Source organism: Trachemys scripta, chromosome 4 (assembly GCF_013100865.1).
Source record: "Trachemys scripta elegans isolate TJP31775 chromosome 4, CAS_Tse_1.0, whole genome shotgun sequence".
Lineage (NCBI taxonomy): Eukaryota > Metazoa > Chordata > Testudines > Emydidae > Trachemys > Trachemys scripta.
Genome location: NC_048301.1, coordinates 49,379,641 through 49,404,521, shown reverse-complemented (window position 1 = coordinate 49,404,521; position 24,881 = coordinate 49,379,641). Strand labels below are relative to the sequence as shown.

Sequence of the window (24,881 nt, the reverse complement as noted above, 5' to 3'; positions counted from 1 at the left end):
GCAGTAATGTTTTTACAAACAGTTGTACTGTGAAAGATATTTTCTGAATCAATATTTTCATTTTTCTCTGAGGAGCCATGTTTATGTTTAGAATTTTACTAACATGCCAAAATAATTCAAGCGCAAAACAGCATGAATACTTTGCAAACAAGACATTAAAGCAACCAGCACAATCATATGAATTAGCAAATTAGGCTGCTGGTGACAAATTGTGTGCATCATCTTATTCTAAATATTGTGAGAGAACACACAAGTGAATGAATCTGTACAATCTTCATGCACTACCAATAGGCAGACAGGAGCTTCCAAGTTCTGCTTAGGTAACATTAGAAGAGAGTTTCTAAAGACAGGCTCACATTGGTGCCACTGTTTCAGAAAGGACAGGAAGAAACATGATTTATGGGGAAGAAAGGCTGAGATTGTATTAAACACAGAGACAAAGATGTAGTCAGTCCTTGCTTTGCTAAATTCAGTGGCTTCTCGCACTAGGGCTCCAATGCAGGTTGCCAGTGCACTTAGAGGACCTACCAAATGACTTATCCCTGCTGGGGCATCATGGCCCCACTGGGAGTCCATGATCCAACATGGGGTGATGGCACATCTCTGTTCTTGCTGGTGCTCAATTCTTTTGGCCCCATCCCACAGGTATGAACACAATCCATGCAGCTGCTGGAGCCTTAAAGCCTTCCCTCGTGCTTCCAGCCTCCTGGATCTGAAAGGTCTGGACTCCACGAAACATGTGTTAAAACTAAAGACTAAAGATGACATTTAAAGGTCAGCATTGACCATTTCATTGCTGATCATTTTCTTGGATGGAATAGTTGGGGAGCCAGTGGGAATGAAGCTCCAACAGGCAGGATTGGGAGTTGCTGCAGGGAAAGAAATGCAGAGAGAAGAGGAAAGACACAAAGTCCGGAAAGAGGGAGAAAAATGGAGAAAGGAGAATGGAAAGAGAAGCAGCAAAGTGCATGAATAGAGGTGGGAGACATTATTTTCTGAGTGAAAGAAACTGAATGGAATAAAAATTAAAGTTTAGTTAACAAAGGCCTTCTAGATAAAGCCCAGATAAAAGAGGATGCTTCTGCAGTTGGATTTGTGCCCCATGCAGGTAAAACCCTTAATGCAATAGAAACAGTTCAGTTAAACCAAAACCTGAGGACAGGAGGGGCAGATGGAGCTCAAAACCCAAGTATGACAGAGCCCGGTGAAAGCCAAAAGGAAGCTGAGATCTCAAGACATCATATTCTGATCTGTACAAGAGTAGGCACATAGAACGTATATACTTTGTATAGTATGGAAAAGCTGGCACAGGTTTCATAAGAAATGAAAAAAATACCCTCTGAACATACTTAGCATCAGTGAGACGATATGGTCAAGGTGTGCAAGATGGTGTCTGATGGTGGTATAATCTGAAATTCAGGAGGCGGAACACATGAAAGAGCTATAGGAATTATTTTGGGTAACCTTATAGGAAGACCCTGCTGGCTTGGGAGCCAGTAAACAACAGAATAACAGCCAGGCTGCAACCAAGGTGCGTCAAGTATACAATAATCCAAATATATCCACCAACAAATGCACCAGGTGACAATGAATTGGATATATTCTACGAGCACATGCTGTCAGCCCCGGGGTGGAATGAGGTGCTCCAGCTGTCAGCCCCAGAGTGGGGGGGGGGAGGCTGCAGCTGTCAGTGCCCCACAATGCCCCAGACAGTTAAGTTGGTGGAAGCGCTCCTGGTGAGGATGCACACCCCCAGCAGAAGGAGCATAGTGTGGACATGAAACATTGCTTTAATTACTGCAGTGGCTGTGTGTTGACCTATTTAATTTTGTAGTGTGGACATGAATGTAACCAAGCAACAGGTATCTATGTGAATCTGCAGAAAGTCTGGAATAATCGCTCAGAGAGATATGAACTGACTTAATCATCTCAATCAGGACTTAACTCAGAGGCCAGTGATGATCACAGTATAAATGTCAACATTGTTAAATATTTCATTTCTTATGTGGGAACAGAGAGGGAGGATCACAGATCTGCACAATTTACTGAGAGGGCCATCTCAATGGGTAAATTTGGGAGATACCACCTATTCCCTCCCCCCACCCCGTTAAGAAAAACCCAAGCTGAAGGAGCCTAGCAAAGTCCATAGACATAATGAAGCCCCATCTAGTGAAGCCAAGATCAAGGATCCCAGTAGAGCTCAGAGTGAACACATGCTCACATTCTGAACAGCCACACAGCCTAGTCAGCAGTATCTGATTTTGGTGACTCACATAGGAGGAGCTAATTTTGTGGGTGGAACTTTGTAGTGTACCGCCTCTTCCTTCCACCCATCTGATTCCGGACTGCAATCTTGGAAACACAGAAATACGTTTCTGGAGAGATCAGAGCAGATGGCAGAGACAGCCCCATGTTTTGGCAGTTAATACACACAATTCCAATTTAACAACTGACAGCAGAGTTGAACAAATAATTAAGGATGAATCATTTATCTGATAACATTTTCCTTCCCCCCCCATTTGCAAAATGTCAGTTAACAGATTGTCGTTTTCTCAGATGTATTTGTTATTCAGAATTATTTGATGTATTTCACAAAACTCAATTATTTTGCAATTTGTTATTCAGAATCCAAAATTCGATATGTGTTGATTAGATGTGTCACAAAAAGAACCATGCTGCCATTTTTGTTCACTGACTGGATAAGTGTAATAACACTTACAATCAATTTGCTGCTACAAACGCTCGTGGAAAGCCAATTACTATTTTAATTTCTGTGTGTACTCACATGTGCAATTTTGAATTTCCCTTTCCAGGAACAATTGCGCTAAATAACAGTCAACTACATGGGTGTTTATAGACAGCAACCGCTAAAGGAGCAGGAACGTGGCTGAAGTCATAAAAAAACATAAAAACAAAAAAACCTCGTACAAATATCCCTGAAAATATGCTTACAGACTAGTATTCACTCCTCCATATATAAGTAATATGATCATACCAAACAGCGATAGTATCTGTGGTGCCCAACCGTCCTGCACCATCAGCATTTCACACAGAACACTCAGTTCAGAACAAATGCAAATCAGATTATAAGAAAAAGTTACGTTTTTGTACACATTTTCAAGAGGGGTTGGGGGGAAACGACTATCCAGGCAAAGCGCACGGTTCATGTGTGCTTGGATTCACCATAGCTATTCATCGGTGGGGATGTAGTAATTAGCTGTATACCAATGATTTAAACCAAAATCGGATTAGATTTTCAACAAATCTAAACGCAAACAGCAATTTTAGAGACTACTTAGTCTAATTAGGTTCAAATTAATTGGTATACGGGATTTGTTGGCATGAGTAGACACCCGTGCCAGATTCTATTAAAAACGCAAATAAGCCACTTATAACCGGGCGGGTGCCACTCCATCGCAGACCTGACGGGACTTTTGCCTTGTGGATTTAAGGAGACCAGCTGCAGCAATTCATTTTCCGCCAGGCTACACCCTCCACGCTGCGACTGTACACATAGGTGCTGGAACTAGGGGTGCTGCTGCACCCCCTGGCTTGAAATGATTTCCATTATATACAGGCTTTGCAGTTTGGGCCAATGATTGTACAAAGAGCTAGGATAAAACGTGCCATTTTCCTATGAAAAGACAAAGAGCCCCCCTCATTTCTTTATCCACGTAAAATATCTCCTATTCAGAACAAAATGTTGTGACGAGGTAACCGACAGCCCGGCTGACATTTGCTTAAAACGTTATGTTACAAAAGATTTACCTGGAACATCATAATAACCAGAAAAAATAATGACTGGTTTCAAACTGGTAATTTGTTAGTCTGTATCAGCAAAAACAAGGAGGATTCCTTGTGGCACCTTAGAGACTAACACATTTATTTGGGCATAAGCTTCCGTGGGCTGAAACCCACTTCGTCCACGAAAGCTTATGCCCAAATAAATGTGTTAGTCTCTAAGGTGCCACAAGGAATCCTCCTTGTTTTTGCAGATAACATAATGTGTAAGGAAAGGGAACAATAGCTCCCCTAAACCTTTAAAAATCATACAGGCAGAGGCTTGAGAGGCTGTTGCAGAGGCCAAAGGTATCTCCACAGTGTAACAAACTGAAAAGGGTCAGTGGACTCGAGTGTGTGTGATTCAAACTCACTCAAAGACATTCAAGAATTTGATATCTGCAGAGCTCCGAACCTGGTCTGACTACAAGAATCAATTCAAACACTTTAAGCTTGTTCTGCCACGATTTTAGCCAGGAAGGGAAGAAATACAGAAAATGCCCAACAGGCTGTGGGCTGCATATTGCTAAGGGTCAGGCGTGAGTGGAACGCTGCTGATGGGAGAACGGTGACTCCACAGAGCCAGAGTCACACCCAAGTGGACACATGGCAATAGAAAAACTACAGGATTGGGAATCAGCTGAACAGCTGAGGAATCCAACGGCTTTGTCTTGGAGACTCCTGTTCCCAAAGGAAAATTTCCATCCCTTCCATCAACGGGGCAGAAGGGGAGGCGAGAGAAAGGAGCCGAGCTCCCTCCTGCCCAGCAATGAGCTGTCCTTGCACAAGATGCAGCTCACAGTGCTATCCCACCAGACGGTAAGGGACTGTCTATGAACTTGTACACGATCGCCAAGGTTTGGCCCGGATGGGCGGCAGGTCTGTTTGCCTGTGTGTCCATCGACCCCCTGGGGGCAGAGTAGAGCCCCCCGGGCCGAGTTCTGGTCTCACTTGTCCAGGTGTGACTCCGGAGTCACTCCACAGGCGGCCAGGTTTACACGGGTGCCCGGGAATCCGTTCCGATCGGCTTGCAGGGCCGAGAGAAGAGGCCCTGCCGGCGCCCCGCGCATCTGCTTGCTGCTGCCCTCAGGCAATTTACCAGTGAGGCTGTCAGCCTGGCGCTCGCTCCCTCCCCGCCGGGTCGCCCGCCCAGGCCACCCAGGCAGCGCGGGTCTGCCCAGTGCTCATGCGCTCGTGGAAGGGTTTAAAGCGCGCGCGGGACTCGCGGCGCTGTCACAGGCACCAGCCGCAGCAGCAGCGCGTTGGGCAGCGTCGCCAGCCAGGCAGTGTGTTGCAGCTCCCGGGGGTGGGTTGTCTTCCACCGGCCCCCACGAGGCTGTGCCCGCCAGGAGCTCCCGGGGCTGGTCCCCAGGGGTCCGAGCGGAGCCAAGCAGCCCGTGCCTGGGCGCAGGAGAGCCCGCCCTCTCCACGCGAGCCCCGCGCAGGTGCCCACACTCCACCTCCCAGCCCGGTGCCAGAGACACCCCGAGGCTTGGCCACCGACGCCCCTAACTCCACCTAACCACACACCGGGGGGAGGGGGCGCCTTGTTAACCCTGCCGCTGCCGAGCGCTGCGCTGAAGTTCTCTTCCCTCTCCCCAGGTGCCAGTGTGCGCGGCCGCCATGTCTCCTGTGCTGATGCTGCTAGGTGGGTAGCGCCTCCGCGTCCCCCGGTCACCGCACCCCGCCTGCCCGCGCGGCGCGGCGATCCGCTCCGAACCCCACGGCCAAGCGCGCCTGCACCCAGTTACCCTGCTCGGCTGTGGGACCGCTACTGAATCCCTCTGTCTCTGATTACAGGTGGCGTCCTGCTGGCCAGCCCGGTGCGGGCAAGCGACGGCTCGGGTGAGTGGATAGTCTCCGTTATTTCTCAGAGGCTCCGTTTTATACATAGGGCTGAGCCAGTTCGACACATTAGCGATCATCTCCCTCTACAATCCTGGACATACATTTCCAGCGTAGCGCTTGACTTAAGGGAGTTCCGCAATTGCTAAATATAAATTTGCGCTTGCTTTTTCCAAGCGAACTTAATTTTTTTATTTAGATTTGTTTAAAATGTCTAATTGTGGCGCGTTCAAGCATCTCTGAAACTATTCACGGCTTTAATAGTCACACACCAAGTGCAAGTTAAACCAAGTACAAAAGCAGCGTGTCTTGTGATTGTAGAATCCTTTTCTATCTCACCTGAAAAATTCTTACTGTAACTGTGATAGGAAAATAATAATTCTTTGTGTATGGGCTACCGGGAATTTGTTTATGCTCTAAGGTAAGAAATGACTGAACACACAGTAGCCTTTTCTCTTTTATATAAAGACTAGCACCAGCATGTCCTTGCTTTTCGCATAATATTAGCAAATTCTGTTAACCAGGCAAATATTCAAACTAATACCACATTGATGGGATCACATCTCAGAGCTCATAGGACTATTTGTTTGTTGAATTTAGATGCTAGCTGCCTCTCTTTACCCTATCATGCCCTCATTGGGTTACTGAGCCACTGCTAGCTGCTCCAGAGTTAAGACTGCAGCACCATTTCTGTTCAAAACAGGATTTTCAAAGTGCTCTGAAATCCACATGTATATATTGAAGAAAAAAAACAATGCTGTTACCATATGGGATTGGATGTAGCACCAGGCTTTCCTTCCCTGCTACTATATGTCCGGTTGTGAAAGAGAATTTCGTGATGGGGTAACTGTTAACTAACACTTCTTTGTGAATTTATATTATCCGCCCTCTCTCTAGCCAAAAAAATAAACAAAACACAGCTTGCAAATGGGATTATCCAGATACAATGAATGATACACAAGACAAATATTTTTATTTTATTTTTATTATTTTATTCTTTAGTACCAATAGTGTGCTAGGCGTTTCACAGCCAAGATACCTGCTCCAAAAGGCTAATAAACTAAACAGATCATGGGAGATAGCATACATCAAAAAGTAAAATGATTGAGCAATGTTTAATAGAATGTTTGTTTTGTTTTGTTGGTTCCATATTATTTTGACATAATTATTTGAAGGGAGAACATAGGTTTGTAGCTATATGACAAGACTTGTCTTTTAAAAGTGAGAAGCATAGAAGGAGATGGAGAGAGTTGGTATTTCCAGTTTTGTTTTGTTTTAAATCGGTACTGGGTAGGTTGAAAAACTTTCAGGAGGCAAAGGTATCAAACTTTTCTATAGTGTAACAAAGTGAACGGTAAATGTAGTAGTGTATGTATATGAGAGAGTGAGTGAGAGACACTTACGAAGCTTAAAAAGGATTTGACATCAGACAACCTACAAACATATTATGACTATAAGACTCAATGCAAACACTTTAAGCCAGTTCTGCCATGATTTTACCCTGGAAGGGAAAAGACATACAAAAGTGCCCAACAGACTGTGGGTGGCATATTGACGAAGTGTAACGGATGAGTGAAACTCTGCTGTTGGGAGAACGGTGACTCCATGGAGCCGGAATCACACCCAAGTGGACACATGGCAGTAGAAAAATAAAAGAAGGCAAATCAGTTGAGCAACTAAGGAGTGCAACCACTTTGTCTTTGGGACCATGTTCCCAAATGAAACTCTCTCCATTCCCTCCATCAATGGGAGAGAAGCAAGGGCAAAAGAAAGGAGCCAGAATCCCTCCTGTCCAGCGATGAATTCCTGGAACCAGAGCATGATCCTGACCCCAAATGGTGAGTGACTTCAAATTAGTATGTATAATATAAGAATTTCATTTGCTATTTTCATTTGTTTATTTGTTTGTAATGTTAGTATGATGGCCTGGTGTCCAACTGATAAATAGAAATAGTTACTGAGGATCTTCTAACTAGGCAGTAATGCAGAACCTAAACCAGGGTCAATTTTGCCCATTTATTTGCAGGTACATATAAAGAGAGGAAATAGCTTTCAACACTGGCAGGGAACAATAGAAGAACTCTTTAGGATCCTTCCTAACTGGGATAAAGTCCTGTAAATTAAAGGTATCTATCAAAGCAACTAAAGAGATATTAAAGGAATACTGGCAATTTAATTTATGCCCTTGCTTAGGGTTGCTTTAAATGGTTTTCAATAAGGTAATATTAATAGAAATTTTTATTCATTAAAAAAATGAAAATAAGTTTAAAAAATATTTCCCCACCCACACTCACTCAACAACATGACATTAGGGCATCAGAGGTTTGAGGCAACATTTTCAAAATCATCTACATCCCATTTTCAGCAGTGATTTAAGAACCTAAGTCTCACTGAAAGTCAAAGGGATTTAGGCTCCCAAATCACTTAGGTGCTTTCAAAATTTTTACTCTTGATCCTACTCCTATTGAAATCCATAGGAATATTTCATCTCACTTCAATGGGAGCTGGATTAGGCTCTAGATGCCACAAATGAAACTGACTGTATCTGCCCAATCCTGGAAACACCTGTGTATGTTGATTATTTGTTAGCTGGTCTTAGTTAACCATAGGCTGTTCAAAAGGAAACAAAACAGTATAAATGAAATGTCAAAATAAACAAACAAAAACACAGACAACATAGCCATTAACACATTTTTAAACCCAGTTATCCTTGTCTATGCTCAGGGCAAAATTGTGTTTAACATTGTATTAGTATAAACCTGTTAGTTAACACATTTTCCAACATGATGCATTTTCCCAGTATAGACAAGACCTGTGGGACTATTTCTCCATGTAATTTAAACACATACTTGTTTGAAGGCTCGAGGCAGAAAAGGAAAGTGAATACTTCAGTTTCACTGTGCAAGCAGTACAAAAATGGCAAAAGGAAAAAAAAGCATAAGCAGTGACATGACGCAAAGCTATTTCACTCTTTATAATCCCTGGCTTTATAATAGTTTACAATGAAACTGTTCTTTAAATATATTGGGACAGATTCTGCTCTCTCCTATACCCAAGCAACACAGGGCAACATTTAGTTGTGGCTTTTACCTTGATAAGACTCCCTTTAAATGTTTAGTGACTCTTGTTTGACAGTTGTGTGAAAGTTGTTCATTTTTTGCAGTAATAAGTAGCAGAACTGTATAGTGCAAAGATGGTAATGTAGGAAAGTATTGGATAGAAGAGCTATGGAATGTGTGATACATCCTAAGGGTATCCAGGGTTGTAAAGCACCTCATCACTGCCTGCCCCTTAGCATGAAGCAGCTATGTCTGTGCCTGCTGTGGGTCAGTTCTCTGAAACCAGTGGCCTCTAGCAGCACAAGCACTGCCTTCCAGACCCCTGCAGGCCTCACTTCCTCTGTTCAAGCACAGACCCATGCCCAAATACTCAGTGTTCCCTGCCGTGTCCAGCCCCTTATCCACTGAACACTCACAGAACTACCAGGTCTGCTGTTCCCAATGGAACAGTGTACATCATCTTGTAACTCAGTACAGCACTTTGCTTAACACCACAGCACTTAGATATATTTATAGTGAAAACAGTAATACATTTATTATCAAAGATTAGAGATTCAAATAATAGTGAATAAGAACTTTGGAGACAAATGGATACATAAAAAACAAAATCATAACTCGCTTTCTAGAGACTAAACTAGCAAGTTACTCTAAAGAAACTTAACTCACCCTAAATTCTCCAGCCTCCATTTTCAACCAAGCCTGGCCTAGACCCCTCGTTTATGAAACAAAAGTGCTGTCCTTTTTCTTCCTCAGTGAAGGGTGCCTGTTCAGGCTCTTTGCCCCACCCAATATACTCAAGCAAATCTCCTTTATGCACCTCAAGATAAAGTTGTCTATCTCCACTGTGTTTCCCCTCCTGGCAGTTCTTTTTGACAATCCTTCATTTGCATTCAGTTCAGACTGGTGATAGGGGACCCGTTCTGAATGAAACAATACTCAGTCCACATGTAAACAGATAGATGGATAGATATCTCCTGTCTGACAGATAACCTGTTTTTCACCTTTTCTGGTGACTAACACCTTGATACAAACTTTAAGAATATATATTAGGACTGTCAATTAATCACAGTTAATTCACATGATTAATCACGATTAATTTTTTTTAACACAATTTTTTTTGAGTTAATCGCAGTTTTAATCTCATTTTTAAACAAGGACTGCCCATTAAAAATTATTTTTTTATGTTTTTTCTACATTTTCAAATATATTGATTTCAATTACAACACAGGATACAAAGTGTACAATGTGCACTTTATATTATTTTTATTACAAATATTTCCACTGTAAAAATGATAAACAAAAGAAATAGTATTTTTCAATTCACCGCATACAAGTACTGTAGTGCAAACTCTTTATTGTGAAAGTGCAACTTACAAATGTAGATTTTTTTTGTTACATAACTGCACTCAAAAACAAAACAATATAAAACTTTAAAGCCTACAAGTCCACTCAGTCCTACTTCTTGTTCAGCCAATCACTAAAATAGACAAGTTTGCTTACATTTACAGGAGATAATGTGGCTGGCTTCTTATTTACAATGTCACCTGAAAGTGAGAACATGCGTTCGCATGGCACTTTTGTAGCCAGCATTGCAAGATATTTACATGCCAGATATGCTAAACATTCATATGCCCTTTCTTGCTTCGGCCACCATTCCAGAGGACATGCCTCCATGCTGATGAAGCTTGTTAAAAAAAAATGTTAATTAAATTTGTGACTGAACTCCTTGGGGGAGATTTGTATATCTCCTGCTCTGTTTTACCAGAATTCTGCCATATATTTCATGTTATAGCACTCTCGGATGATGACCCAGCACATGTTCGTTTTAAGAACACGTTTGCTGCAAATATGACAAAACACAAAGAAGGTACCAATGTGAGGTTTCTAAAATTCACATTACTCATATTTGCAAGCAATTAAACTGGCTCCTGGCTCTCGACCCAAGCTTTAAGAATCTGAAGTGCCTTCCAAACTCTGAGAAGGATGAGGTTTGGAGCATGCTTTCAGAAGTCTTAAAAGAGCAACACTCTGATGTGCAGGGCTGGCTCCAGGCACCAGCGCAGCAAGCAGGTGCTTGGGGCGGCCAATGGAAAGGGGATCTTTGGCGGCGGGTCCCTCAGTTCCTCTCGGAGAGAAGGACCTGCCACCGAATTGCTGTATAAGAACGAAGCGGCAGCGGCTCTGCCGCCGATTGTGGCTTTTTTTTTTTTTCCTCTTTGCCGGTTGGGGCAACAAAAACACTGGAGCCAGCCCTGCTGATGTGGAAACTACAGAACCCGAAAGACCAAAAAAGAAAATCAACCTTTTGCTGGTGGCATCTGACTCAGATGATGAAAGTGAACATAAATCGGTCTGCACTGCTTTGGATCATTAACGAGCAGAACCCTGCATTAGCGTGGATGCATGTCCTCTAGAACGGTGGTTGAAGCATGAAAAGAGATATGAATCTTTAACACATCTGGCACGTAAATATCTTATGACACTGGCTGCAACGTGCCAGGTGAACACCTGTTCTCACTTTCAGGTGACATTGTAAATAAGAAACGGGCAGCATTATCTTCTGCAAATGTAAACAAACTTGTTTGTCTGAGTGACTGACTGAACAAGAAGTAGGACTGAGTGGACTTGTAGGCTCTAAAGTTTTACATTATTTTATTTTTTAATGCAGTTATTTTTTGTACATAATTCTACATTTGTAAATTCAACTTTCATGGTAAAGATAATGTATTACAGTACTTGTCTGAGGTGAGTTGAAAAATACTATTTCTTTTGTTTTTATAGCACAAATAGTTGTAATAAAAATAAATATAAAGTGAACACTGTACACTTTGTGTTCTGTGTTGTAACTGAAATCAATATATTTGAAAATGTAGAAAATATCAAAAAATATTTAAATAATGGTATTCTATTATTAACAGTATGATTAATTGCATGATTAATCATGCAATTAATTTTTTTAATCATGTGATGGTCCTAATATAGATACATAATTCTTTACATAGCATCTGTACATAAATTTCACAATAATGTTGCTGTCTGGCATGACACTTGCTTTCATTTGAGACCTCACATGGCATTCTTTGGTGAACCAGAATGCACACACCAGAATCAGGAGATTCCTGTAACCCTTCTGCACTCCCTTTCCAGTTGGCATTAAGAGGTTCTTGGGTCACAAAATGTTGAAATCTATGGTATGGTTATTTGATGGATGTCATAGGAGAGAAGACAGACTTCAAAGCCTTTGTAATAGGTTCTCCCCTGTCTTTTGTAGGTCCAGCACTGAAGCAAGACATCCATCCTTATATTTCTACATGGAACTTCCTCCATTAAATCATGTTTAAATCAGGAAGAAATACAATGTGTTTCCACACAGTATTCTGAGGTGTTGTGTTTCTGTGAAGTATAGAGTGTGTGTGCAAGCCATGATAGAGTGGGAGTCTGCTCATTTTCTTGGAGCTTTTAAAGCCCAATTCTTCATTCACTGTGCACTCCAAACGCCATTGGGAGTCTATAGTGGACATGAATGGATCTGTAATGATAAATTGCAAGATAAGCTTTTCTCCTGCAACATAATTAGATTTAGAGTCTATGTTTTCAAATTCCCATCACAAAACATTTTCATGAAATTAAGGGAAAGTTCTATCAAATTAATTCAGAAATAGAACGAGAATCAAGTGAAAAATACTTAGGGGTGTAACTTATGGGTAACAACTATTTTCATTAGCATTTATCTACTACATTTGTTATTTGCAATTAAGCTAGGCACAGATAGTCAAACCACTGAATATTTAAAAGGACCTCTCTATGTTTCAAATGTTTTAATGCATTGAACAGGCTTTATCCTCAGTGCTGAATTTGGATGTGTACTTAAGAAGGTAAAAAGTTTAGCATCAGACCAAAATGATTATTAATTTCTGAATTATTATTAATTATGCATAGACCAAATTGCTGTACTGGAGAAGAACATTACAAACATAACAGTAATATTAACTGTAACATGGGGAGACTGGTGGAGGTCTACAAATGAACATTTAAAAGTAGAGGAAAACTTATTAGACCCCATACAAGTATGGAAAGGGTGAGAGTATAAATCAAATCCAGCTCCCATGTCTGTGGCTGCAGAGTTCTTCCTGGCAGCAAAATTGATGTAGTTCTGCTGAACTAGGAAAGGAGTTGGATTGTTTGGGGGAAGGGCTATGCAAGAAATGCATATCACTGTGCAGCTGAGAGAGAGATTGTGGGAGGACCAGAGGCTCTTGACCCTTTGGCCCTTCTTCAGTTCCCAAAAATCACTACTGTGATGCATGTGTGGGGTACAGCATGTTATCTCAGCCACCAGAGCTGAGATACCCTGGGCAGTGGCTCTGTAGCTGCACAGCAGTCTACGGAGAGGTATCTCTTAGAGATAACCAGTGTACACCTCACTATTTGGGTTGAATACTAGGTTCCTGCATTTGCCCCTAAATTAGCCATTGCACCAGGAGCCAGTTTAATTGCTTGCAAATATGAGTAATGTGAATTTCAGAAAGTCAATTAAAATCAGAGTACTGAATTTTCCATAGATTATGAAGACACATGACAAATGCACGAGGAAAGCCCAGTAAGGGACTGTCAGGATACATTGGCATTGTGGCAACAGGCACCGTTACATAGCCATGAATTTATGAAGATTAAACCAATAAAAAGATGTCACTAATTCCCTGAGATGAACTTGAAATAACAAATTAGAATCAAAAGGAAAATCTGTTTCTTTTACCACAGGGACAGACTAGTTCTACAACCTTGCACACAATGGGCTGGCACGAAGCAGAGAGTAGAGTACATGATACTGTCAGTGAGTCAGAGGAAAGGACCTTTAGGTTGCTCACTTGTAGTGATGGGTACAGTGGCATCTTTAAATAAGTAGATCATTGGGGAAGGGAGACTGTGGGAACCCTAATTAATGATAATACCGAGGATTTTTATATTTTTATAAGCACTTTGTGGGTTCAAAGTTCCTTACAGGCTCTAGCTACTTAATCCCCACAACACTCATTTGAGGCTGGTAAGTATTTGTCCCCGTTTTATAGATGTAGAAACTGAGAATGAGAAGTTAATGACCAGAATTTCAAAGATACTTGATTTCAGTGGGAGCTGGGGATGTACTGCTCAGCACCTCTGACAACCAGGTAATCCCATGATGTATTATCCAGTCAGCAAGAGAAATGGGAATAGAGCTTTGGACTTCCAGACTGTACTTAAACAATTATACCATGCCACCTGCCTCATCTGCTCTTGTAAGTGTACACAGTTCCCATTGATACTAATGGAATTGGATAGGAGTATTGTTATGACTAACAAAAAAGGGGGAATCTCTTAGCCTGAAGACACTTCCTTACATAATTTATAGAAGAGGAGTTATACCCTCATTACCAGTATGCTCTTGATTTTATTTTAGCCATTTGCTTTCCTGGAAATATTTAGTCAAATTTTTGGACCTGCTACTTTTTAATCTGAAAATCATATGAAACTTTTTACAGAGATAAAATTGTTTCCCTTACATTAAAAAACCCCCAGTCTGGATGAAACTTAACATGTTTGTTCAAGTACAATTGCCTTACTTACTGGAAATATTTTTTGAGGCAAGTGGCATGAGCTTTCTGAATAATAATACCCTGTGGCTTAGGCTCTGACCCAAAGTAAGTATTATATCTGAAAGCAAGTAGTACCCAGAGGGTCGTGCAGAATTTAAGTGCTGTGGCTGTCACTTTCAGAGAATTAGAAGCACTAACAATATGCTTAGTTCTGTATAAGACTCAAATTTTAAAAGTCCCTGTCCCTGCCCTGAAGATCCTACAATCTAAATAGGACAAGATGGACCATAGAGGCACAGTTTTTTTTTTTTTAAAGTAAAACAAACGTTTTATAAATATCCAAAAAAAGTGTATTTTTAAACGATTTCACAAAGCTTAGAGGTCCTCATTTCACTCCTCCCCCCTTCCCATTTTAAGTCTCTCATATTATGGGTTTAATTTTCAAAATATCGGATGCCAAGGCTCATCTGCAAAACCACATGCACAATTGTATGCCTATCTGGTACACACAATTACTGTGATTAAAAGTGTAATATGGTATTTGCACACAGAAATATCCAGAAAGTTCTCTCAACTCCTCCTGCATTTCTGTCCCTAGCACTTCTGCTATTTTGAAAATAAGGCCCTTACTGGCAAATGCATGGATAAAAATCTTAACTAACACATTTATAAAATAATAAATGAGATAAAAATATGTGACTTTCTGGGTCATGTCTCACTTTCATGTCTCACTGACATGCAGTATGTTCAATATGCTAATGAAAAACAGAATTGTTTGCTGTGATCCCAAGGTAAAGCACTTTTAGTAATAGTATCACATGTGATCTTTGCTGCAAGTATGAGTGGTAGGGCCATCCTAGAGGGGGAGAAGGGGGAGTTTGCCCCAGGATTTCCTATTTGAGAGGGCCCCCAGAGCGAGTAGTGCTGCAACCTGGTGCACGGAGTCACAGTAACACTCATTGAAATTTGGCCCAGCAGTCCCTCTGTCATGATGATCAGGTCGCAATGCCCAGAGTGGGGAGCCAGGCTCAGTCCCTCAGGACACAAATCAAGCTGCTGCTGCAGGATGGACCCCCAACTCCCCATCTGGGCCTCCTCTCAGGGTGAGGGGGCCTCAGTTACAGAGTTAGTCCCAGACCCCCCTAAAAATCTCTGCAGCCCAGGGTATGTGAAGTTGGTGAAGAACTATTTTATATGCTCTAGGAAGTTACTGGGGAAGTTCAATGGCCTACAGGAGATCAGACTAGATGATCACAATGGTCCCTTCTGGCCTTGGAATCTATTCAGATCCATTTAAGATTTTTTCTCTTCATGCTGGTAAAATTTCTACATTTTAAGCCTATAGGATGAATAGCTGATGATACAGTAGTTAACGGAGAGGAAAAAAATCTGTTACAAAGACGTCAGGGGCAAGATTTGTTCTTAGAAAGTCAATATCGGTATCCAGTCAGGGGTCAGATTGTGAGGCAGAAGTGATGTTACTGCTGAAAAAAAACCCAAGTTTGCCACACTCCCACACTAGTTGGACGTGCTACATTGACTGGGGATAGAATAGTTAATGATGTTGCACATTAAATACCAAGTTCTCAAAAGAACTAGGCTTGATCCTCATGCAAAAATGTATGCACAGGAGTGACCCTACATTTGTGTGCCGTTACCATACGTATATTTGCATATGGTAAGTCATCTTAAATCATTGCATGACTAACTGCCAAATTCCCACATACAGTCACAGTAATTGTTCACATAATGTAGGTGCAAGGCTTTCTGATTTTCAGTTTTGAAAACTTGCCCCTTATGTAACCATCATTATACTTCAGAATTAACATACAGCATATTGAGCGAAATGGAGCAGTTCACACATTTTAGAACTATTGTTTCTCTGAAGATGAATTATGACATAGATTCATATTTGAAAAATGTCTTCATCAGTTCAAAAATTTACCAAGTAATATTTTTGGTTTTTAATAAAAAATAAATTTTGCAGACATTGATGGAGATAAAAGAGAAGTGCTAATATGGCACACTGCCTCAACCAGACCCCTACATCCAGTTAAGTAATTTGACCATCCATTTCCATTACATAGAAATATCTTGTAAAATAACTTGGCTTTCCCTTTGTATACTTATATAATGGAAAGCCTCTCTGGAAAATAGCTTTAGGTACTTGTAATGTAATGTAATGTACTGTATGTTAAATAGTTATTGTTGCTAAAAAGGGAAAATAATATGCCTGAGCTCACAATAGAAAAAACAGAAGAGACAGCAACTTCCCATGGGACAAAGGCATCTGACTCACTGAGGTGCTCTTCAAAATCCCAGCCAAAGACAAACATGAAGTTTTCACTTTGCCAAGTTACATTTTATCTATGTCTATTGACCACGTGGTTGACTTGTTTTCACTGTGTCCTTTGTCACTTAAAAATGATTTTTTTATGCAACTGACTAAAAGCAGCTTCAGTTAGTTGCACTAAGCTTTCTATGCTGTCCATGAAGACAAGCTCTGTGAAGCTCAAAAGCTTGTACTTTCCACCAACAGAAGTTGGTCCATTAAAAGATATTACTTCACCCACCTTGTCTCTCCTATACGCTCCATGGCAGTGGCTTACATGTTCTAGAAATAGGTAGCATTGCAATAATAGACCTAATTCACTCTTGCTGGGGCAGACAGATGAATATCTAACCTCACTGCACTGGCCTCAATTTTTCTGATAGTCTTAATGGGATTGAAGTGAAGTGAAGATGGTACCACTGTCACCTTCTCTTATGAATTCCATCTTCGATGGTGGCTTTAGCTTCTGCTGAGAGCTTCTTAGGAGCTCTGTTGGTGGAGGTTGTCCAGGGGATGGTCTGAATCAACACATCCCTGACCCCCATTCCTTTCATGGACGGTGTTGCCCACTTTTGGGGGTTCACTGGCTCTGAGCAGCCTTCCTCATGCCCGTACGCCCTAGTAATAGAGAAAGCTGCTGCTGCTGCTTTGAACTGCTGGTGCCTTTCTCCTCCAAAGCCCTCCAGCTTGCCACCATCATCTGTGTTGTCCTCTGCTGAATGTAGTTCAGTGCTTTCAATCATTTCTTGTTGGTTCTTGCTTTTTCCAACATGATTGTGAAACAAGAGTGTGTAATCTTCCTGGTCATTGCCCATGATATATGCTGTACCCAAATCCTTAAAGCCAGACTGCAGTACAAGACAAGGCTGTAGCTTAATTTCAAATTAAAATGTGTGCTTTAAACTGAGATACGGTGGGTAGATTGAAAATGATCCTCCAGATTCATTTTAACAGGCTGTTCAAGCCTCAGAGCTCAAATTTTTCTTTTCCTCTTTAGCCCCCACTACCATCACATGCCTTACAAGGGGAGTTGATCTCAGAAAGGAGAGAGCAGATGTCCTCTGTCCAGCAGACTGCCCGCTATGGCAGTTCTATGTCTTTGGGAATGTAGTTTATGCCTCCCTTTCCAGCATCTGTGGAGCTGCCATTCACAGGTAAGCTAGAAGACTACTAATCAAGATGACAAGGAAACACATTTTAGAAATTAACTATATTTTTCAGTTGTAACCTTTAGCTGCCACCCAAATTATGGATATTCCTGACAATTCTCAAAACACACCAACAAAATGTCATTAAAAGACTTCAAGTCAAATACAGCTTGGAGTAAGTGGCTGTAACTTTCATGAAGTCTCAGGGACAAATTCAACAGTGACAATAATGATAGAAAGATGCTCTTAAAACTGGTCTAAATGGCAAAGTAGAATAACTTGCACTAGCCTGGCAACCGGTGCGCAATGAGTATAATTTATAGATATGGGAGGTGGAAGTGGGGAGACTATAGCCTGAAAAGTTACTAGTTGGAAGGTGTAAGATAAAGCAGGCTTCCGCTCTCCTACTTTCTTATGCCACACCATTCTCAACACTGCTCAAGTCAATTTCAGCCCCAGTGTAAGCTGACACAACAATGATCAGGATCAATTTACTGCATACAAGCTCAGTATTAATCAATATTACATTAATTTACCAATTATATTTGTTTTCATGACTACAATTTACACAATGTGTAATTTACACCACCACTTATGTCGCTGCAAAATTTTGCCCATGAATCTGGGTATTTGGATAGCAAGAAAAGGATTTTGAATATATTTTTAATTAATGTCACTATATGGGCCATCAGGCATTTAGTGTGGGTTAGAAATGTTTAAGTATTTTAAATATAATTTTTAAAAGAAAGAATTTGTTTCCTTTTAAGAGTAATTAATTATGGAAGTTAGGCAATGTAGCATGTTATGACCTTAAAACAAAATTACTCAAATTATGGTGTAGTTTTTGTGCACTATGTAGCTCTTGGGGTTAAAACTTGGGTGATCATCTATGTTCTAAAGCTTTTAAGGAAGGATTTGTCCCACTGCATGTGATTGGCTGGGGCACATGACTTACAAGAAGAGGCTGAGGGAACTGGGGTTATTTAGTCTACAGAAGAGAAGAGTGAGGGGGGGATTTGATAGCAGCCTTCAACTACCTGAAGGGGGTTCCAAAGAGGATGGAGCTCGGCTGTTCTTAGTGGTGGCAGATGACAGAACAAGAAGCAATGGTCTCAAGTTTCAGTGAGGGAGGTCTAGGTTGGATACTAGGAAACACTATTTCACTAGTAATAACTATAATTATTATTCTTTAAGAAATTATTATTTCTCTGGTATTTTTGCTTATTCTTTTAGGGTGAAAACCACTTCACCTATGTAAAGTATGAGCGTGAGGAGGTTGTGCTGGGGAAATTTAAACTCCCACCACACTCCCAACCAGGGTTAGGTAATGGACAATATACTACCCTCTACACATGTACTGAACTCTTCTTGAAGTCGCAGTTTGTAGAGTCATTTACTTGCTGTACAATAGTATTGTGTATGTTTCTTGAAAGCTACGCAAATAGTTTGTATGCTTTTTAGTGAGTACAAATACAATGCAGTACAGTACTTTAGATTTAAAAAAGTTAACAGTTCAAGAATGTGCTGTAAAAACTTTTCATGCGAGTTATTAAAGAACTGACTTCACAACCAAAAATGAAAGAATTCTTCACAGTAAAACTGTATTTGAATAAAAAATAGGCCCATGTGACAGTTTAGATGCAAATCTAGATTCAGGATTTGGAACTAACCCATCACTAATTCAAGGCTGGATTCTCCAATCCTTCCTCACACGAGTAGTCCCCTTTACTTCAATGGACTACTTGCTAGAGTAATACTATTTGACATGTGTAATGACTGTAGACTATGGCCCCAAATAATTCCCTATACTGTAACTGATGTGAGGTTTTGTGCCCATTTTGGTTATTATATTAAATCCTTCCTTTCTTTTTAATATGCCTATTACTGTCAAGATACGGAACATCGCCAGCCTTTTCCTGACTAGACAATAAAAGGTATATCTCTGTCATGAGGAGTGGAAGGGAACCTACTGATGATTATGCCTAGACATGAGGAACTGAGCTAACGCTACCCTTGAGACATTAATTGGATTAATAATCAGAAGGCAAAATTGAGGACCAGATCCTCAGCTGGGGTAATAGTGGCCTAGATGCCAAATTACACCAGCTGAGGATCTGGCCCAATATGTTAATTTTTAGATGATATATGCTAAACACTAGATAACTTTTAAAGCCTAGTCAGAGGTGGGACATGCCTCAAGTCTGACACTGGACTCCCATACTCCCAATGTCACAAGAAATGCCACACTTTTACCAAGTTAGCTATATTAGTCTTTAGGACACAAGGCTAATCCCAAGGGGTATGAGAATTTCCTGAGTTGTGGTGTTCACTAGGAGAAAATTGGCAGAGAGTATGTTTGGCCAGAGGAATGCACTTCTGGGCAGTTAGGTCTGTTGGGAAACTTTGGGCCACTGCCTGCTCCTGCTGGGTCTTGTTCCTAAGTCACGCCAGAAACATGGAGTGCAGTGGAAGCAGAGACAACAGAACCTGTGTTGTAGGGAAAAGCTGGCACTGAACCCAGAACAGCTTTGGGTCAAAGATGGAGAATACAGGCAAGCCAGCAGCAGCAGGCTGCAGTTGGGAAGGATGCCGCTTCTTGTGGCCACAGGGGAGGAAGGAGATGGAAGGAATTGCATTAGCAGCTAGAAGTCTGGGAGTAGGGAGAGAAAGATGGGAGCCAAGTTAATTCAGCTGTCATCACTTGGGGTTCTGTTTTCATCCTTGAGTTCCATCAGAAATGACATCTGTAATTAACTACTTACGAACACATTTTACAGTGTAGTCATGGTAAAAATTTATTTGTTAGTCTCTAAGGTGCCACAAGTACTCCTGTTCTTTTTGCGGATACAGACTAACACGGCTGCTATGCTGAAACGTGGTGAAAAATGCTTCTTATCATGGAAACTTCCAGGGCAAAATTCCTTTCTCAGAGATGTATCTCTGTATCCCCTCTCAGATCCTGACTTCTGTATTCTGCTCTGTCCCTGTATAGCACATGTAGATTTCCCATAAACATCAACTGGATAGCAAAATTATTAGCATCGAAATATGCTAGGAGAAGTTTGCCTTTAGATTTCTGGACTGAGTCAAATGAGTACACACTTTTGTTAAGGACGCAGCCTCAGCTCTGGGCTCCTTGATGTTTGTGTTTTTCCACTGGAACATTGACTCCGCAGTTTAAAGGTAACATCCATTTCCTTTCATTTTGACGTGTTTTTTCCTGTCCTTGCATGATATCATCTCTATCCACTTTCATGGACTGTGTTTTGGCATTGTCTTGTCCTTACCTAGACAATTGCATCGATCTGAACATTACGTTACTCTGAGCCCAGTCAAGAGAACAGGCACTTGGCAGCATCTCAAATAACTTATTTTTTAAAGTAAGTAGCTTATGTGCTGCTGAGGAGAGCTGTGTGGAGCTGCTGGGCCCCTCTTCACATGAAAAACCTGGCAGGACCATCATGAATTCCAAAGTGACTGAACATTTATCCAGAGGAAAACAATTTCTATGAGGCAAAAATCTCTGATTTCCCTTTTCTTTGAACTGTAGAACTGTTTTTGCTTACCACTGGCTGCTCCAGCAGGTGTTAATAGTTTGATTTGATTTATACATGTATCTGAGAAAAAGGCCACCTCTACTATTTGGAGGAATAGCTTAGTAGTCTAAAAATTGGGCTTGATACGTCAAGATCTTCTGGGAAGAGACATGCCAAAAATGTGAGAAGGCTAAGCTGGCTCTTCATCACCTTCTGAGATACGATAGGTACATTGAGTTCCATGCCTCTGAAGGGGAAGATGAGACTTTAAAAATTGGAGTCCTGTCTGCTTACCCAGGGTCTGGTCTAAAGATAAATGAACTTGTTGAGAGATTTCAAGGGGCTTTGGACTAAAGTTATACCTTTCATAATAGTGAAGTTTGTTTCGTTTGTTTTGATGTCCAGGGCCAAAAATCCCACTCCCACGCAGTATTGCGCAGTGAGATATTGGATGGCCCTCTCTGTGCGTCTGCATTTCAATGGTTTACCTGTAACTCTGTTTTGTTTGTGTGCATTTTGGAATGAAAAGAACTGTCTAAATGTAAACCATGGTTATTACTAATAGTGCACCTGGTCAAGAGAAAGGGCTGCCCACTTCTGTGGATTGTCACTGTCAGGCATTGATAGGACAACAGGAAAAAATGTGGTGATCATTAGTTAACCAATAGAATGAAAAGCGTTCCTGGAAAATGTATAAAGTTCCAGTATAACCAAAACAGCCTTGGCACGCAAGGCATTGGCACCAGAGTAAAATACAGTGGTTCTATAAAAACATAAATCAGATTTCGATAGCAAAAATTGTTTTTTTCATTTAGGCGGAAATTCACAAGCCCTTCTGCTTAGCTCCCACCTGGACCTTCTGTATAAGGTGAATTTCACCTTTAAAGGAAATCTTGAGCTATCATGAAAATGAACTTTCCAAATTCATTAACAAATGAACAAAAACAGATACCAGAAATACGGTTATTTCATTTCAGCTAATATCAAGTGCGCATTCCGCAAACCTAACATCAACCTCAGCTTTGTCAATAGTCTCAATGAGGCCCAAAATGGTGACACCCAATAACACATCCCAAACAAAAAGAAAAGAACTAATTTAACAAATTACAAATTAACTATTTACATATGCATGGTGTCTGTCAGGATAGTTTCACATCCCCAACATAAAATAATTTTATTCCCACCCAAATCTCTTTGGGGCTTTTCTCTCCCTGGATTTTGTTTCAGTGTGCTCTTGAGACATGTCTATTGTTTCTGTGGAACTTGCTGGCTGTGACAATTCCTGCCCATTCTGTTTGAAATGCTATACCCCTTGGTACTGTTTTATATGGTCCTTATGGATAACTTTGGGTTTAGTCCTGGGACCAAACTGTATCCTACACACCACTTTGTTTATTTGAGTTACTACTGTGTAGGGTTCTGTCCAAGTTTTATCCAGTTGAGGGCTCCTACCCTTTTTTCTCCTAGGATTGTGGAACCAGACCAGCATCTCCTCTTTTAAAAGTTTCCCCGTCTGACCTCAGGTCACAGAGTCTTTTCATTTTATCAGCAGCTGTTCTCAAATGTTTCCTAGCAAAGCTGTGAACTTTTTCAGTTTTGGATTATAGGGGTCCTGCATCATCCAAATGGTTGAAACCCTTTTGTTCCTCTTCAGAAACTCCATACAAAATGTTTGCTGGGAGGGGGCCTTAGCACATGCCCAAACATGAGGTGTGCTGTAGTACACTTTGTTCTCTCATTGGCTGCTGTTCTATAAGCCATCAAAAGGAATGGGATATGTTAGTCCTAGTCCTCTTGGTGCTGTTTTACAACGGTAGCTAGCTGAACCCCCAAAGTCCTGCTGAACCTTTTGACCATCATCAGACTGTGGATGTGTCGGGGTGGTGCAAGTTTTGTGAACCCCTAGAATTTCACAACCCTGTTGAAACTCTTTAGTTTTAAACAGGGCTTAGGAGCGGAGCCCGGAGCAGCTCTGGAGCAGTGGAGCTGCAGGTTTTTGCCTGGAGCTGTAGCGGAACCAGAACACAGCTCCAAAGCCCTGGTTTTAAAGTTTCACCCCAATCTGTGTGTAACTCACTCAGAATCCCAAATCTGGTGAAGAAATCATTCACAAGGATCTCTGCTACTGTCATAACCTTTTGATTTCTTATTGGGTAAACCTCAGGCAACTTTGTAAAGTAGTCCCATAGCTACCAGCAAATATCAGTCGCCAGCCTCTGTCACAGGGCAAGGCCCCATTAATGTCAGTGGCAATGCATTACATTGATGCCCACACAAGATATTGCTGCAAGAGGGTACTCCCAGTTTTAGAGGAACCCTTCTTTGTAACACAAGGATCAGATTTCCTGCACCAGCTTTCTACATCCTGCTTGTGTGTTACCTAATAGAAATTCTCCCTTAGCATTTTGTAACCCCAAAATGTCCAGGAGTTTTGAGATCATGACATAACCTCAGAACCTCTTTTTCCAATGTATCTGGTACAACCAACTGGTATCTGGATCCATCACCCACTGGTTTCACCCTGCTCCTATACAATATTTAATCCTTAAATTCCAAGCTCTCTCTCTGTGACTAGAAAGCTTTGACTGTGGTGTTTACTACATTCCAAGGTGGCTGCGTTTGCAAGGTGATTCTCCAGTCACACACTACCCTACTGTCAGGATCCTGTTTTTAGGAAGTTTTGAGTTGCTTTGGGTCCATTCCTGCAACCCCACCCCATGGTTAAGTGGATAAATCAGAAACATGGGCCCTTTTGCGAATTAGAGGAAGGGAAGCACTCCCATTCCTTTGAACAACTAATTCCTTGCTCTCCTTCTTAGGACAGGGTTTACAGCAAGGCTGCTTGGACAAGGCATCAGCATTAACATGCATATGACCAGGGCTGTGTGCTATTGTGAAATCATAGCACTGCAGCTTCTCCAACCATCTGGCAAGCTGTCCCTCAGGATTTCTGAGCCTAAAGAGACATTGCAGAGAAGCTTGGTCTGTCCTGACCATAAACTTCCTTCCATACAAATAGTGATAAAAACATCGTATAGATTTAACCACTGCTAGGAGTTCCTTTTCAGGTGGGGCAATGATTTCTCTCAGGAGAATGTAGACTTTTGCTATGATAAGCTACCACCCTCTCAAGTCCCTGGAGTTCGTGTGTCAATACTTCTGCCAAACCATAAACACCAGCCTTTCTGTCCAACGAGTTTGAAATATAAGTAGGCCATGACAGGACCAGTCAGTGGAGCCTTTTCCAACTCTAAAAACAAACATTTATATCACACTCTGCTGACTACTGAAATTGTTTCCCTTTCCCACCCAACTTATACCATCATTTTTGCAATACTCAAATTAACCGTCTGTAATAGCAGAGCCCTGCAAAACTCTGTACATCTATAAGTGTCTGGGAGTTGGCCAGCTCTGTACCACCTCAATTCTCTTTTGTCAGTGAAAATTCCCTCCCTACTAATCGTGCGCCCAAGTAGATTCTCTCTTTTTTGGAACATCTCGCATTTCTTCGGCTTCAGTTTCAAACTGGCTGCCTTCAGCATCTCACAAACATTTTGTAAATGGTTTGGTTCCTGTTCAAAGGTTTTACCATGCACAGGATATCATGT

The 24,881-nt window shown here is 41.3% G+C and overlaps 1 protein-coding gene across 1 annotated transcript in view; it reads left to right on the top strand.

Annotated features, from left to right (window-relative positions):
- The first annotated feature begins 5,346 nt into the window (after window positions 1-5,346).
- Window positions 5,347-24,881, top strand: part of COCH (cochlin) — a 35,711-nt gene continuing 16,176 nt past the window's right edge. The window contains exons 1-3 of the mRNA XM_034767248.1: window positions 5,347-5,428; window positions 5,581-5,625; window positions 17,587-17,743. Of these exons, the coding sequence (XP_034623139.1) occupies window positions 5,404-5,428; window positions 5,581-5,625; window positions 17,587-17,743 (227 nt within the window). The 5' untranslated portion in view covers window positions 5,347-5,403. The remainder of the gene's footprint in view (window positions 5,429-5,580; window positions 5,626-17,586; window positions 17,744-24,881) is intronic.